The sequence below is a fragment of the Lonchura striata genome, chromosome 4 (assembly GCF_050655825.1).
Source record: "Lonchura striata isolate lonStrDom1 chromosome 4, ASM5065582v1, whole genome shotgun sequence".
Lineage (NCBI taxonomy): Eukaryota > Metazoa > Chordata > Aves > Passeriformes > Estrildidae > Lonchura > Lonchura striata.
This window is the reverse complement of record NC_140706.1, coordinates 70,479,419-70,492,794: the sequence shown is the minus strand read 5'-3', so window position 1 is coordinate 70,492,794 and position 13,376 is coordinate 70,479,419. Positions and strand designations below refer to the sequence as shown.

The window sequence follows — 13,376 nt, the reverse complement described above, 5'->3', positions numbered from 1 at the left end:
GGGAAACTCACCATTGTGTCAGGCAGGTTGTGAGGCTGCATTAAAATAGTTTATGAATCATTTGAATATCCCAAGGGGCTGCAAACATGCAAGCTTATAAAAATAAATTGCAAAAAAATAAAAATAAAAATAACAGCTCAACTGTTTGGGTTCCCTCTGTGGCAGAACAAGTCCAGCAACCCCTGTAGTTACCACTGTGTTTGTGCTTTGACTCCAGCCATTACATAATTTAACAATATTTATTGCTAACCTGTGATCCTTCAAGTAGCAAGCATGCCTTTGATTAGCCCAGAGGAGACAATATTGATGTTGGTTTAAAAAACAAAACCTTAAAAAGAAATAAGTAAGGGACACAGACTCTGACGGCTTCTTGATTTTCCAGAAGCTGAAATGAAAGTTAAACTCCATTTTCTCTGTGAGAGGGACAGTTTGCAAATGTGCAGTGTTGGGGAAAGCAGCAGGAGGAAACAAGGAGAACCCTACAAACATGGTTTATGGTGAAATTGCCTGACAAGGCTTTGCTCAGCTTCCAGGGAGTAAGCGCTTGTCAAGGAAAAATTACCAGCACAAAGGAACTCACCCAGAGGAATGAAACAGGTTTAAGCACTGAACTGTCTCGTCTCTGTGAAAACCAAATTATACAAAAGCACTAGTAGTTTTTGGAAAACCTTCACCTTTTATTTGTGCGATGAATCAATCTATGGAATGCTGATTTTCCGACTAAGTTGCGTGGAAATCAGTATATACAAATTATTAGGCTGTTCCACCTTATGAGTACATCAGCTGTGCTTGTTCCTACAGGCAATAATTAGCTGCCCTTTGGGGAAAAAAAAATTTAAACCCCCCCCCCCCCCAAAACTGGTATTCCTGAAGAATGTGGCACAGGAAAAAAGGAAACTAGATGCAGTCTCCTTCATTTTTGGGAGCTTAAAGGTAGCTTTGCATGCAGCTGTTAAAGAAGGCTGTTGATCTTAGGAAGCACCATCAGTGGAATGACAGGAGTGTCAGCTCGAGTGGAGCATCTCCACGGCCTCTCAGGACTTTGTGTAGCTGTTGCCACCCTGCTCTTCCTACCAGCAGGAATTTAAATTATTTACTAGGAAAACAAGCCCTTCTCTGAGCTGCACAAGATTTTCTTCCTATCTGTTTCCAGCATGGAGCTCCTCTAAGCACCAGGACACAGTTCTGCTTTCATCCAGAACAGTGAAATACCTGCTCACATTTAGCAAATGAAGCACCTCTTTCACCTCACTCAGTGATTAATTCTGAGAGGGGAACTGCAGACACTAAATTAACCTTTTTACCTGATTTAGTTTTACTAAATAATCAGCCCCATAATGTAATTTTCTCAACCAGAGCTGCTGTTTCCTGCCGTTTGCTTTGCTCTTTGGAACGTGTTCCGTTCCAATTCTATTTCATTCAACTCGGTGACAGTAATATCTTCAGACTGTCCCCTTCACCCTGGGGGTCCCACCAGTAAATCTGTCATTCTTCCCAGAAAATAGGTTATTAATTGGAAACACGTGTCAGAACGTGCAAGAACACCAACAGCGACACGAATGTGCCTCCTCCTTAGCAGCATTCCCAGTTTTACCTTCTCAGTGTTGGCAGAGGGGTGTCATGGAATACAGCTTTTCTTCCATTTTTCCCTTCCAAAGCATAAAAATTCCTTGATATTTCTCAGTTTTTAAGAGGCAGTTCTTGTTAATTTCCTGGCTGTGGCTACACTTTTCTGTAGAGATCAATATTTATAACTGGATGTTTTGTGTCCTGGGGAGTTGATATCAGCACTGTAGGAGTTTATAACCTTACGAAAAGAATAGTGTTGCTGTGATGGTCGTAGATGTGCCTTTCCCAATGGATAATTGGCACTTCTCTGTGTGGATTAGGATCACGTTGGCTGCCGGTGCATCTGAGAAGGTCTGTCTGAGTTATTTCTTCTGGCAAGTGGCAAGAGTGTGTGAGTGAAACGTGCCTGGATGCGGAATATGGAGACAGAACTATGCTGGAAATGTTCCTGCAGCTGTTCCTTGGGAAACATCTGTGGGGCTGGGCGTGGAGATCTGTGCATCTCTGTTCATCCCTCACAGAACAGTTTGTCTCGTGAAACAGGAGTGTGAATTACGGGGGAATAAGAGCAGCCCATTATGCCCCAGTGGAGTGAAATGGCTAAAGGTTGTCCTTTGGAAAGCAAGGGGGAAATGGAATATTCCTTACTGGCACAAGGATAAGGTCAGCAGACTCCACAAGACTTCCAGAATTCCAGCTGCCTGTTATTTCAGTAGGAACAACTGATCCACCGGACTGAAATTTTTCACATTTGCAGTTGGAAAAATCCTTCCATCTGTGATAGTCTGTGTTTGTATTGGCTGATAAAGAGAATTATATACCGGCTGATGCCATCTCATAATTAGTGATTATCCCTGTACAAAGTATAGAAGACATTGTCCCAAGATCTCAATTTTAGTAATAGACACACAAGAATTTAAGACAGCCTGGGAAAGGAGAGAAAGGAGTATTCTGTGAGATAATTAAGGGCTTCCCATCTTTTATGGAAAAGGGAAGTGTTAAATTGGAAAATAAGTGTGAATTCATAAAATAAATTTACAATATACAGTCCTTAGAGCTGAATGCTTCCTAGCAAATGATTTTACTCAGCAGTTGCCTAGTTCTACAGGCAGGAAGGTGACTGCCTTTATTTTTTTTCTTTGGTTTAACTTTTAATGACTAATTTAAATTCCATTTATGCAGAATCCCTGTGATTTTGAAAACGCCTCCTGAAATTATGCAGAACCACCTTTCTAAAAAAAAAAAAACCAACAAAACTTTCCAAAGCCTTAAGTACAACACTGCCTAGAATTATCCTGTCAATTAAATAAAAGAACCCACTTAAAGTAAGTGACAAAAATATACAGTGAATTAAATGCACCTTCCAGTAATAAATGGTTATTAATGGAGGCCTCTGAGCCAACTGCTGGTTCTGTGGTCATGCTTGGACAAGCAGGAGGCTATTGAAACACATAGCTGCCTTTCAGACAATTTAACCTGCACTGAAGGCAGAGCATTGCCATTTGATGGCATTCCCTGGGCTCCTGAAAGGTTCCCTGGAAGGTTCCCAGTGGGAGCAGGACTGGGGCTGCACCTCCAGCTGCTGTTCAGGTGCTGCCTGCAGAAAGTGGGTATGTGCATCAGGAAATCGTATTTTATTAGGCCTGGAGATGCAGTGTAGATTTCTGACAGTAGCTGGAGTGGGAGCCAGCCAGGACTAAGACAAAGGGTGGGACCTGCATCCACCCCCTACAGAAATCATGAATAATTGTAGTCACTGGGCAAGTTCTGAGTGTGTCACAGATTTGGAGTATCTCCTGCTTCCTTCCTGTTTCTCAGTGACCATAGAGTGAAGTTTGAACAAGGTGGGGCAGCTACAGCCCATGAGCAACAAAACTGCAGGTGGTGTTGCTGTGGCCCTGGTGAGGTCACCAGGAGTGCCTTCCTTTGTGCTGCCTTTACGTGAGGGTTTGCACTGGGGGCAAGGCTCCTCCTTCCTCTTCTCATGCCAGAGCCATTTCCAAACCCTCCAAAACGAGATGTGATGATCCTAAAAAAACAGGTTGCACTGGACTTGTGCTGTGTTTGCTCCTGAGCGCTTTCTGGATGTTTCCAGCTCTGTGTGGAGAGAGGCCTCCATGACAACTCAGGCAGAGCATCAGATTCAGCACAGAGCCAGCTCACTCTGCAGCCTTTTCCTCCTGCTCTGCTGGTGTCAGGGATCATGGAATTCTCTGGTTCCCAACACAGCATACATGGGCTTGCTCAGAGCCATGAAATAATAGGCAGGGGCCTGTCCCTGGTGTTATTTCTGGAACAGAATCCTTTTGTGTCAGTGAAAATTCTCAGTGAAGGCTTGGAATTTCCTTCAAGAATCAGGGTTTTAGCACTGCCTGCAATTTAGTTTTTTAGCTGTGCTTTACAAGTTTTATGCGAGCTACTGGGAATTTTCTAAGAAAGAAACTGTTTCCCAATAGATCTTTGGACTTCTCTCTTATAGGAAACTCATCTTGGGAGTCTTGTCCCAGGACTGTTGTGCAGGGGTTCTTATATAAATAAAATAGCTGTTATTTTCAGTAAGCAAAGTATGTGCTATCAGTACATGGCAGATTTATTTAAATTATAGCAGCAATTCTGTCCTAAACTTACTAAGTTTCCATTGGGTTTTGTCACCTCAAAATCTTTTCTGCTCTTGAGTTTTCCTAAGCAAGTATGCTGGGCTTCTCTTTTCTGCCCCCTTCCTTTCCTTATTCCAGCAGCTGCTTGGAACTCAGGGTGTGGTCTTTGGGAGAGGCACTGTCACTGCTCCTCTCTGGGTTTGTCCAGTGAATCTCTACCCTAACACCAACCTCCGTTTAATCTCTTATCAGGATGCCTTGCTCTGCTTTGGTCTCATAGGCAGCAAGCGATAAAGCTGAATAAATTAATTTATTTATGAATGTTGTACTCGATTTCCAGGTGAGAGGTGTGGAATTACACTCCTCTGGGCAGGCAGGAGCTGGACCAGAGGGAACATCGCTCCCATGACTACTAGAGGATCAAATGCCACTTTCCCTCAGGGGCTGCTGTCTGGGGAACAAGGTTTAAACTCTGACAGATTTATGAATCATTTCATCTCCTAGACTTGTTCCTTCCCAAAGGGCCTGGTGAGGGGAAGCCCATGCCAAGGTTTTGATTGCTTTTATCCCCGAGGCATTGATCCCATTGCTCTTGAAGCAACAGAATCTGTAAATAGTTTCTCAGTTTGTGTACACATGGAGCCTTTATAGGTGTTTTCTAATATGTGTATTTTGTATAAAAACACCACTCTGAGACTTCTGCCTTCCAGGTGTCAGCACTGCTGCTGTCCTCCATACCAGAATAATGGGGTATGGAGCATTATAAGGGGCACTTGGATTAATTAGGGGAGCTCTTTGCATAAGTGGCTCAAGCAGCTGCTGTTCCAAGTGACCCCTGTTTTTCCTCCTGTGGGTGTCCAGAGCGGGCAGACAATGCCTGTGTCTGGAGAGTTAATTACTCTGTGTCCCTTAATCACCACAGTTTGTAATCCTGTGTGGAAATCCACATGCCACAGGGCCCAATCAACACCTCTGCATCACCCCCTGCCAGTCAATACACAGCTCTTAGCCATCCAGAACCATTCCTGAGGCGCTGCTTTGGGCCATACTGGAAGATAGCTTAGCAAGGTTGGTCACAATAATCCCTGTTTGAAAGGATGTGCATCTTTGGGCTCCCAAAGAATGTCAGGAAGGAATTGCTGCTCTGTAAAGCACGTTACAAGAAGAGGTAAATTGTGTTTCCTCAGAACGCTGGAAACACTTCTCATTCTCTCCCCCACATTCTCACTTCCCCGAATCCCAAATAAATGCCACATTGAAAGAAAATTATTCCCTGCATAAGGGAAAAAATAGAAAACAACAATGGATTTTGTTCGCTGACCTCAACATGACTCCTCCTTTGCCCACAACACTCCATTGTTCTGCTAGGTCCAGACAGCACAGGGAGCAGACTCATGTTCCCTGTTCTTAATTCCAAAGCTGCAGTCCATCACTTATATTAAGGGTCCTTGGGGTTTGGTGTTTTGTTTTTTTTTGGTTTTTTTTTCTCCTTGATCCTACTGAGCTGTTTTCAACAAGGGAGGAACAAAGATGAGACAGGAATCCCTCTCTCCTAACCTGGGAAATGAGCCATGCTCTGATAAGAGATTCCCCCCTTAGGCTACATGAGATGTGAGGGATAATTTTTCAGAGTGTTCTATTAGGTTTAAATTAGTAAAGGGAAAGGAATGTATGTGTTCAAGCAGGTATCTGAACTGATACTTTTGGAGCTGTCATGCTCTGTGCTTACAAAATGAACCCCTTTTGTTGTTTTAGGTAAACTGGAACGTGTGTGTTCTACAGGAGGAAGAACATCCCTACTCCATCTCTGTGATAGTACAATACACTTTGGAATGTGGGGAAGAAAAGAAGGGAGCGACTGCGAAGGGGATTTGAATACCAGAGGCTGGAGCTGAGAGACTCATCCCGTAAACATTACCTGAACGATGTCACTGCAGATGTCATCCTCCAGATGATGCTTTATTTTGTTTTATGTGGTCCTGAGGACTCCATTAAGCTGAGAAGCCCTTTGATACAGCCTTTGACTTGGGGGGTTCATCCACCACCTCCTTCCTGACCCTTTGGACCTTCGATTCATTCCACAGGGAGGGAAATTTGGAAGTGCACATCCCAAAACCACTGCAACACTGAGCTGCACAGAAATCTCAGTCTGAAGCAGGACATGGAGGCGTTTTAAATCCAAACGGGTTTTTGGAACCCTCAAGGAACAGCATGTGAGGACAGATATACACAGAGAATTTGACCCGCGGGGGCTGAGCATCCTCAGGATGCTCCAGTCAGGTTAGCGTTCATCTTTATCCTGTATCGGGACACGGGAGGGCTGTGCAACAGGCGGTGTGGGCACGGGAGGGCTGAGAGACGGGCAGTGTGGGACACGGGAGGGCTGAGGGACGGGCAGTGTGGGACACGGGAGGGCTGAGGGACGAGCGGTGTGGGGACAGGGGGGCGCCGAGGGACTGAGGGTCAGCGCCGCCACCCCCCCACCATCGCCTCAGGGCGCGCGCGCGCGGGCTCGTCACGGTTGCCAGGGCTCGGAGCACTGGGCGGGGCGGGGGCAGAACTCGCCTGGCCAATCAGAACAGACCCTGCCTCGGTCGGCGGCCAATCGCCGCCGGTAAACAACACGCCCCCCCCCCCCCGCTCGAGGCGGGAAGGGGGCGGGGAGAGCGCCACAGCCGGCCAATCAGCGGCCGGGAAACGCGGGCCAATCCGAGCGCGGGAGGGTTTGGGCGGTCTTTTCAAAACGGATGAGGCGCCGCTGGCGTCCCTTTAAAGGCGTGATGCGTCCCGCGCCGTGTCCCTCCGCGCGGCCGCCCCGCCCCGCCGCGGCAGCGCGCTGCCGCCCCGCTCCCCGCTGAGCTGGAGCTCCGCGGGCCGGCCGCGCCCTGCCCGGCCCTCGGAGACCGCTCGGCGCACCGTCGGGTCGCGTGAGTGGGGGGCGGACTATTTGACTTCCGTGCGCCGCCTCACCGGCGGGGATCGCTCCGCGCGGGACAACAGAAGCCGTGGGCGGGGACGCGGCGCCGCCATCTTGGAGCGGGGCCGGGGCGGAGGGGGAGCGGCTGGGGATGGTGCCGTGGTAGTGCCGTGGCTCCCCGCGGGGGTCCAGGCCGCCCTGCCTGGATGCGGGGTCAGCGGCCGAGCCCACCCCCGTCCGCGCGGTGACGGGAGCCGGGCTCGCCTCCCCCTCCCCGAGCGGTGAGGGCCGCGGGGGGGGCCCGGTGTCCCCTCGGCCCCGGCCTGCGGGGCCCCTTTGTTTCCCTGCTGCGGAGGGGAAGGAGGAGAAGGGAAGGGAAGATGGGCAGCGAGGCGCTGTGGCTTTTCAAGCAGCTGAACCTCCATCTGGAGCTGGAGGGGCGGTTCCAGCCCCGAGAGAAGGGACTCAGCCTCATCGAGAGCGCCGCCGAGGTGGGTGAGGGCGTCGGGGGGTTCCTCAGGGCAGAAAGAAAATTTCAGAAATTTAAGAGAAAATTCCGGCTAATGGAATTTAATGTGCGTTTACTGAGGAAAGTTAATTGTTCTCTCTGTGTGCGCCGCTTGCCTTTTGTTTTAATTCTGTATTGGTCTGTAGATATTAACGTTACCTTATCCTGCTGTGATCTACAGGGCAAGCAAAATATCTTGTCGTTTAGTCTTTATTGTTTAAACCTAGAGCACAGGAGCCAGAGGTTGTGTATTGTTTCTGTCAGGGAAGCTTCCTGCCGCTGCTGGCGAGGTGGGATTTAACAAACAAGGGAAGCGCCGGCTTTTCATTGGCGCAGTCTGGGGAAATGAACCCAGAACCGCTCAGTGCTGAGCAGCAAAATGTAAATAGACCATAAACATCTCCACGTTAACGACCAAAGTTCCTTACCGAGTTCGGGGCAGGCTTATTATGTGCCTTCGGGTGCTTGTGAGTTCTTTGGGAAGAGCCTTAATATTTAACAAAAAAAAAATTCCTGAGATAAGTCTGCTTGTTCGTTGTGAAAGCAGAGCTGTTGCTTAAATATTGACATGCAAGGCAGAGAGCTGTGTGGTCATTTCTAAGGTCAGGAGTCACTGTGTGTGCCTGCAGTTGGTAACTTAAGTAAGTCTTAAATGTGTCTTAAAAGAAGCAAGGGGAGAGTAGGAAATGCGGTTGTGCTGGCTTTTGCACCAGTGAGACTCAGGACCTGGCTGTAATCCCTGAACCGTGGGTGTGATTTGAGTCCTAAGTGTCAGAATTTATTTTCTTTTCAATTCAAGTGAAATAAAGTATTTAAATAAAAAACTGTTTCTGTTTGATCTAAATAAAAGACGATTTAACGAGTAAGACACGGCGATTGCTGCTGCCGCAGATTAATTCTGACTTTGCCTCTTCTGCCGTAGAATGAAAACACTCTGTGTCCAAGACAAAGAAATGCCAAGGTGGAAGATCTTTGGAGTCTGACCAACTTCTTTGGATTTGCAACTGAAACGTTTGTTTTGGCTGTCAACATTCTGGACAGATTCTTGGCTCTTATGAAGGTATAAGTGTGGCTGTTGATTCAGCAGCAGCTCTGAGGTCTCCTTTGTGAACCTGGAGTTGAGTGCAGTTCCTTTTACCTCTAAAGACAAGTAGCAGCTTGATTTACTTCCTCTCATAAATCTGTAACCATCACCATGTAGATGTCGGAGAAAGAGGAATTAAGGGAAACAAACCAATAAGCGTTAGAGGCTGTCTCTGGGTACTCTGCTAAGGCTTAGCTTAGTCTTGGGACGGACACCAAGTGATCATTTCCTGGTTGTTTTTATCGTGTTTGTGCTGCTTTAAGGCAGGAAGCTTGGACCAAAACCAACTCCTCATTATTAGATGAGCAGAAAAAACGAGGTTGCATCAGTTCTCTGGTCTGACTGGCCTTGAAGTGGCACAAAACGTACAATGGTAGAGGGGAGAGAAGAGCAGGGGCAGGAACAAGCTATGGAGGGATGGGGCTGCCCAGAACAGGCTCAGACTGGATTTGCGTGGGCTGTGAGTGAGCACTGCTGCTCGGAGGAGCAGGGAATTGCAGTTCCCACCACGACTTATTTGTGTCCTGGTGGGGAACAGCCTGAGGAGAGGCTGCTCAGCTGTGGGACTTCACTTCCTCAGCCCCAGCGGCTCGGTGCTGCCTTGTGGGCTCTGCCAGCTGGGTTTGCTCCAGCTGAAGTGCTTGTGGCTGGGGGAGGTGTAGGAGCTGGCCGACAGCAGGTTAGGTGGAGATCAGCAAGTCTTAGAGCTGTGGGTGTTCCAAACACGTGTTGCTGGGGGAGGATGCATTCATGGTGCTTGCTCTGGTTTTTAGGTGAAACCGAAGCATTTGTCTTGCATTGGAGTTTGCTGCATCCAGCTGGCCGCCCGTGTCGTGGAGGAGGAATGCAATATCCCATCTGCTCACGAGATCATCCGGATCAGCCAATGTAAATGCACTGTGTCCGACCTGAAACGGATGGAAAAGATAATTTCAGAAAAGTTGCACTTTGAATTTAAAGCTACTACTGCCTTAACCTTCTTGCACTTGTACCATAATATTTTACTCTGTCATACCTCAGAAAGGTGAGTTGGTGGTGTTCGCTGAGCTCTTTTTAATCCCCTCTGAAGTGATTGCAGCCTTGGCTGTCGAGGAGGCAGCTCCTCAGTTTTTGCTTCCTGGCAATGCTTGTTCATGCAGACCTTTCTTCTCTTGGATGTCTCACAGGAAAGAAGTATTGAATCTGGACAAGTTGGAAGCACAGCTAAAGGCTTGCAACTGCCGTCTAGTCTTCTCAAAAGCAAAAGTGAGTAGAAGCAGTTGTTTGTAGCTGCTGACTAGGTTTGTGATGGCTGTGGTGCTGAGTGGTGTTTTTTTGGTCCTTTCAGCCATCTGTCCTGGCCTTGTGCCTTCTCACTCTGGAAGTTCAGATGCTGAAATCTGTTGAGCTATTGGAGATCCTTCTGCGTGTTCAAAAGCATTCAAAGGTGTGTATTTTCACTGGGTTGGTTTTCCAGTGGTTTGGATTGGTGCTGTTAATGATGGCTGATGTTACATTTAGGGGTCCCTTAAATGCATCCCTAAATGTGTCCTTACAGGTTCTGTTTGGCTGAAAGAAGCAGTTTAAAAATAAGCTTAAATGTATAAAATCAGAGAAACTGCTGACCCAGTGTGTATACAATCAATGCATGCTTTAACAGGCAGCTGATTGAACTTGTACAGCTCTGGCTGTGTGCTCTGCAGAAACTTCCAGTCTGTTCTGGGACTGCTGGGCTGGTTATTCCTTTTGTCTGAATAATTAAACCGGAGGGAATGGCTGGAGCTGTGTCAGAGGAGGGTTAGGCTGGGTATCAGGAAAAGGTTCTTCCCCCAGATGGAGGTCAGGCACTGAACAGACTCCCCAGGGAATGAAGTCAACAAGAGCCTGGCACAGCTCAAGGAGCATTTGGACAATGCCCTTGGGTACAGGGTGAAATGGGTTGAATTGTCCTATGCAGGGGCAGGAGTTGAACTCCATGATGTTTGGATGCTTGTGGATCCCTTCCAGCTCAGGATATCCTATGAACTAAAATAGGATTCATAGCCTCTAGCTGCACGCTGCCTCCATTCATGGCCTAAAGCAGCTTGTTGCTCTTACAGTCAGATTGAATGACCTCAGTTTCTTAAGGAATGGAAGTAGTTCCTTAAAGTACGGTATTATTCTATTTGAAAATGGTGGTTTAAACTTTTTCTTCTGTTTTAAAGCAGTTTAAAAAACTTCACTTCCATTTGAAAATGGAATTTTAAAAAAGTTTTATTCCATTTTAAAATAGAATAACCTTTGGTTTTTTTCTCCTTTGGAAGTGATAAAAAAAATGGTAACAAGGACTGACAGGCAAACTGACAACCTAACTCCACAGGGACTTGTCCGGAGGGTGTGTAGGAGTTGGTATTTCACCTTTAAAAGCAACTTTGACAAAGGTATCATAGTTATGACTCACTTCTGTCTTGTCCTGATGTTTTTTCCAGGTCTTTCCCAAGAAAGTAAAATGGAGAGAGGAGTTACGCTTAGGGCCTGTGTGTTAACGGACTAACTTCTGGGGTTTTTGGTGTTTTTTTTTTCAGATAAGTGATAGTGACCTACTTTACTGGAGGGAACTGGTCTCTAAATGCCTGGCAGATTATTCTTCTCCTGAATGCTGCAAGCCTGATCACAAAAAACTAGTTTGGATTGTTTCGAGGCGTACAGCCCAAAACCTACAAAACAGTTACTACAGTGTTCCCGAGTTGCCAACGATCCCAGAGGGTGGATGTTTCAATGGAAGTGAGAGGTTGGTAGCACTCAGCTGCTTAATTTGTTGGGAAGTCTCCTTTTCCTCTAGTGGTCATGGCAACTCTGTATAACTATGGCTTAGTTGCTGCCACTTGGGGGAAAAGTGCTAGCTCTGAGAATATTGCTGGGCTTGGAATATGCCTTCAGCACATGGAGAGAAGGGGGAACTGTCACTGTGGTGTTCAGAGGTACTTGGCTGGGTAAGGGGAAGCACTGTTGGTTTTAAGGAAGGCTTGCAAAGGTTTTCAGTCTCCTGAAGGAATCTATGCTTGCTGTCTGGAAAACTGGCTTCTTGATCGCTAGGATGTTGTTGGCATCAGGAGAATTGTGCCTTGTTAGGATTTCAGCTTAAGGAGCGTGAGGCTGAGGAGCATTTAGATGCGGGATGTTGCTTCTAGCAGCAGAAGAGAGTGTGTGAGAAACCCCAGGATTGAGGAGTACTTTGCCACTTTGAAAGGGTTGTGCTTTGCTAAAATTACCTTTCCCACTGTTCCTTCTAGTGAAGACTCCTGTGAAGACATGAGCAGCGGGGAAGAAAGCCTTAGCAGTTCTCCTCCGAGTGATCTGGAAGGCACCTTCTTCTTTGAACTCAAACCTAAACCCAAGTGGCAAACTCTCAGCTGTCGGTCTTAGCACTGAGTCTGGATTGTATTAGGCTGAAGTTTTGAATGCACCATAGAGTTTTTTGGCAATAATAAATGAGATGGTTATCTGTAAACTGTATTAAGGCAAAACTTGCTGTGGTATATCAATGCTTTGGATGCCTGCCTTGGTTTTTTTGTTGTTGTAATTTTAAGGAATAAAAGAAAAATTCTTTCAGGTCCCCAGATCAGCAAAAAAAAAAAAAAAAAGAAAAAAAAAAAGTTGTTGTACAGTTCTGTTGTCAACAGCTATGAATGTAGTTCTGCACCTGGTGGTCCAAAACCCTCAGCAGCTCAACACCTGAGTTGATGTCAGGGTCTTGCCTGAGAAGCATGGAGCAAGAGTGAGCAGCTTTCCTGAGACTTAAATGGGAAGCACTTGGTTAATGGAAGAAGCTTGCTCCATGGGTTCAGTCAAGCAAGGGAGAGAAGCCCAAGAGGAGCTGTGCAGTTGTTGTCCTGGGATGTTCTCAGGATTCCACATGACAGAATCCCAAGCTTGGCTTGATTTCAGTGCTGACCCTGCTTGGAGCAGGAGTTGGGACTGCAGTCCCTCTCGAGGGCACCTCCACTCCTTAGTGTTCTGGGATTAGCTCCAAGTGGCTGGGTGGGTTACATGGAGCATGTATGTGTGTATATAGTGCCAGGCTGGAATGATTTACTCTCCAAAGGGCCCAACACTGAAACTGCTTTTCCTTTTCAGCAGGGTCTTGAGTTGTGTACTCCAAGTAGCAATTTTTGAAGCTTGGCTTTTATAAACTTCAGGGATTCCTATTTCACACCAGGAGTATGGGTGGTAAGCAGGAGGTTTATAGTCAATATAGTTTTCACTTTGAGATAGTATAAATTGTGTGACCAGGAGTAATTCCATGTTTTCTTTAGTACAGATGTTTTTACACTGAAATTCATATTGTATACTTCAGTGTGTTTCAAATCTTAACGTGTCAATCCATGCTATTAGCTTAGACTTCTTAACTTGGTAAACCTTGCTAAGTCTACATTCCTTTGAATATTTAACCCTTGTAGTGTTTTTCAGTATATTCATGTTATTGATTGAGTCATAATCAGACTTGTTTGCATGCTGATGTAAAGCAGTTAGTGCAGGAGAGGTTGAAATTACGCAGTAAAATATCAGGTAAATGTGATGGTGAAGTAGTTAATGTAATGGTTTTTCTTCTGAACTTTGTTATCAAAGCACAAATTCCAGTCTAATTGTGTTTCTCCCTGGTGAGGACATGGCTAAAGGAGACTAAAGTAGCTCAGAGTAACGGTGTGAGGTGTGGTGGTGCCAAAGTAGAAATGAAGGAGC

The 13,376-nt window shown here is 46.5% G+C and overlaps 1 protein-coding gene across 1 annotated transcript; it reads left to right on the top strand.

Annotated features, from left to right (window-relative positions):
- The first annotated feature begins 7,203 nt into the window (after window positions 1-7,203).
- CCNG2 (cyclin G2) lies at window positions 7,204-12,144 on the top strand. Its single transcript, XM_021531583.4, has 7 exons — window positions 7,204-7,574; window positions 8,514-8,651; window positions 9,449-9,699; window positions 9,842-9,920; window positions 10,003-10,101; window positions 11,219-11,424; window positions 11,927-12,144. Exons 1-7 carry the CDS (start codon window positions 7,464-7,466, stop codon window positions 12,057-12,059), a joined length of 1,017 nt encoding a protein of 338 aa, XP_021387258.1. The 5' UTR covers window positions 7,204-7,463; the 3' UTR covers window positions 12,060-12,144.
- Window positions 12,145-13,376: the final 1,232 nt, after the last annotated feature.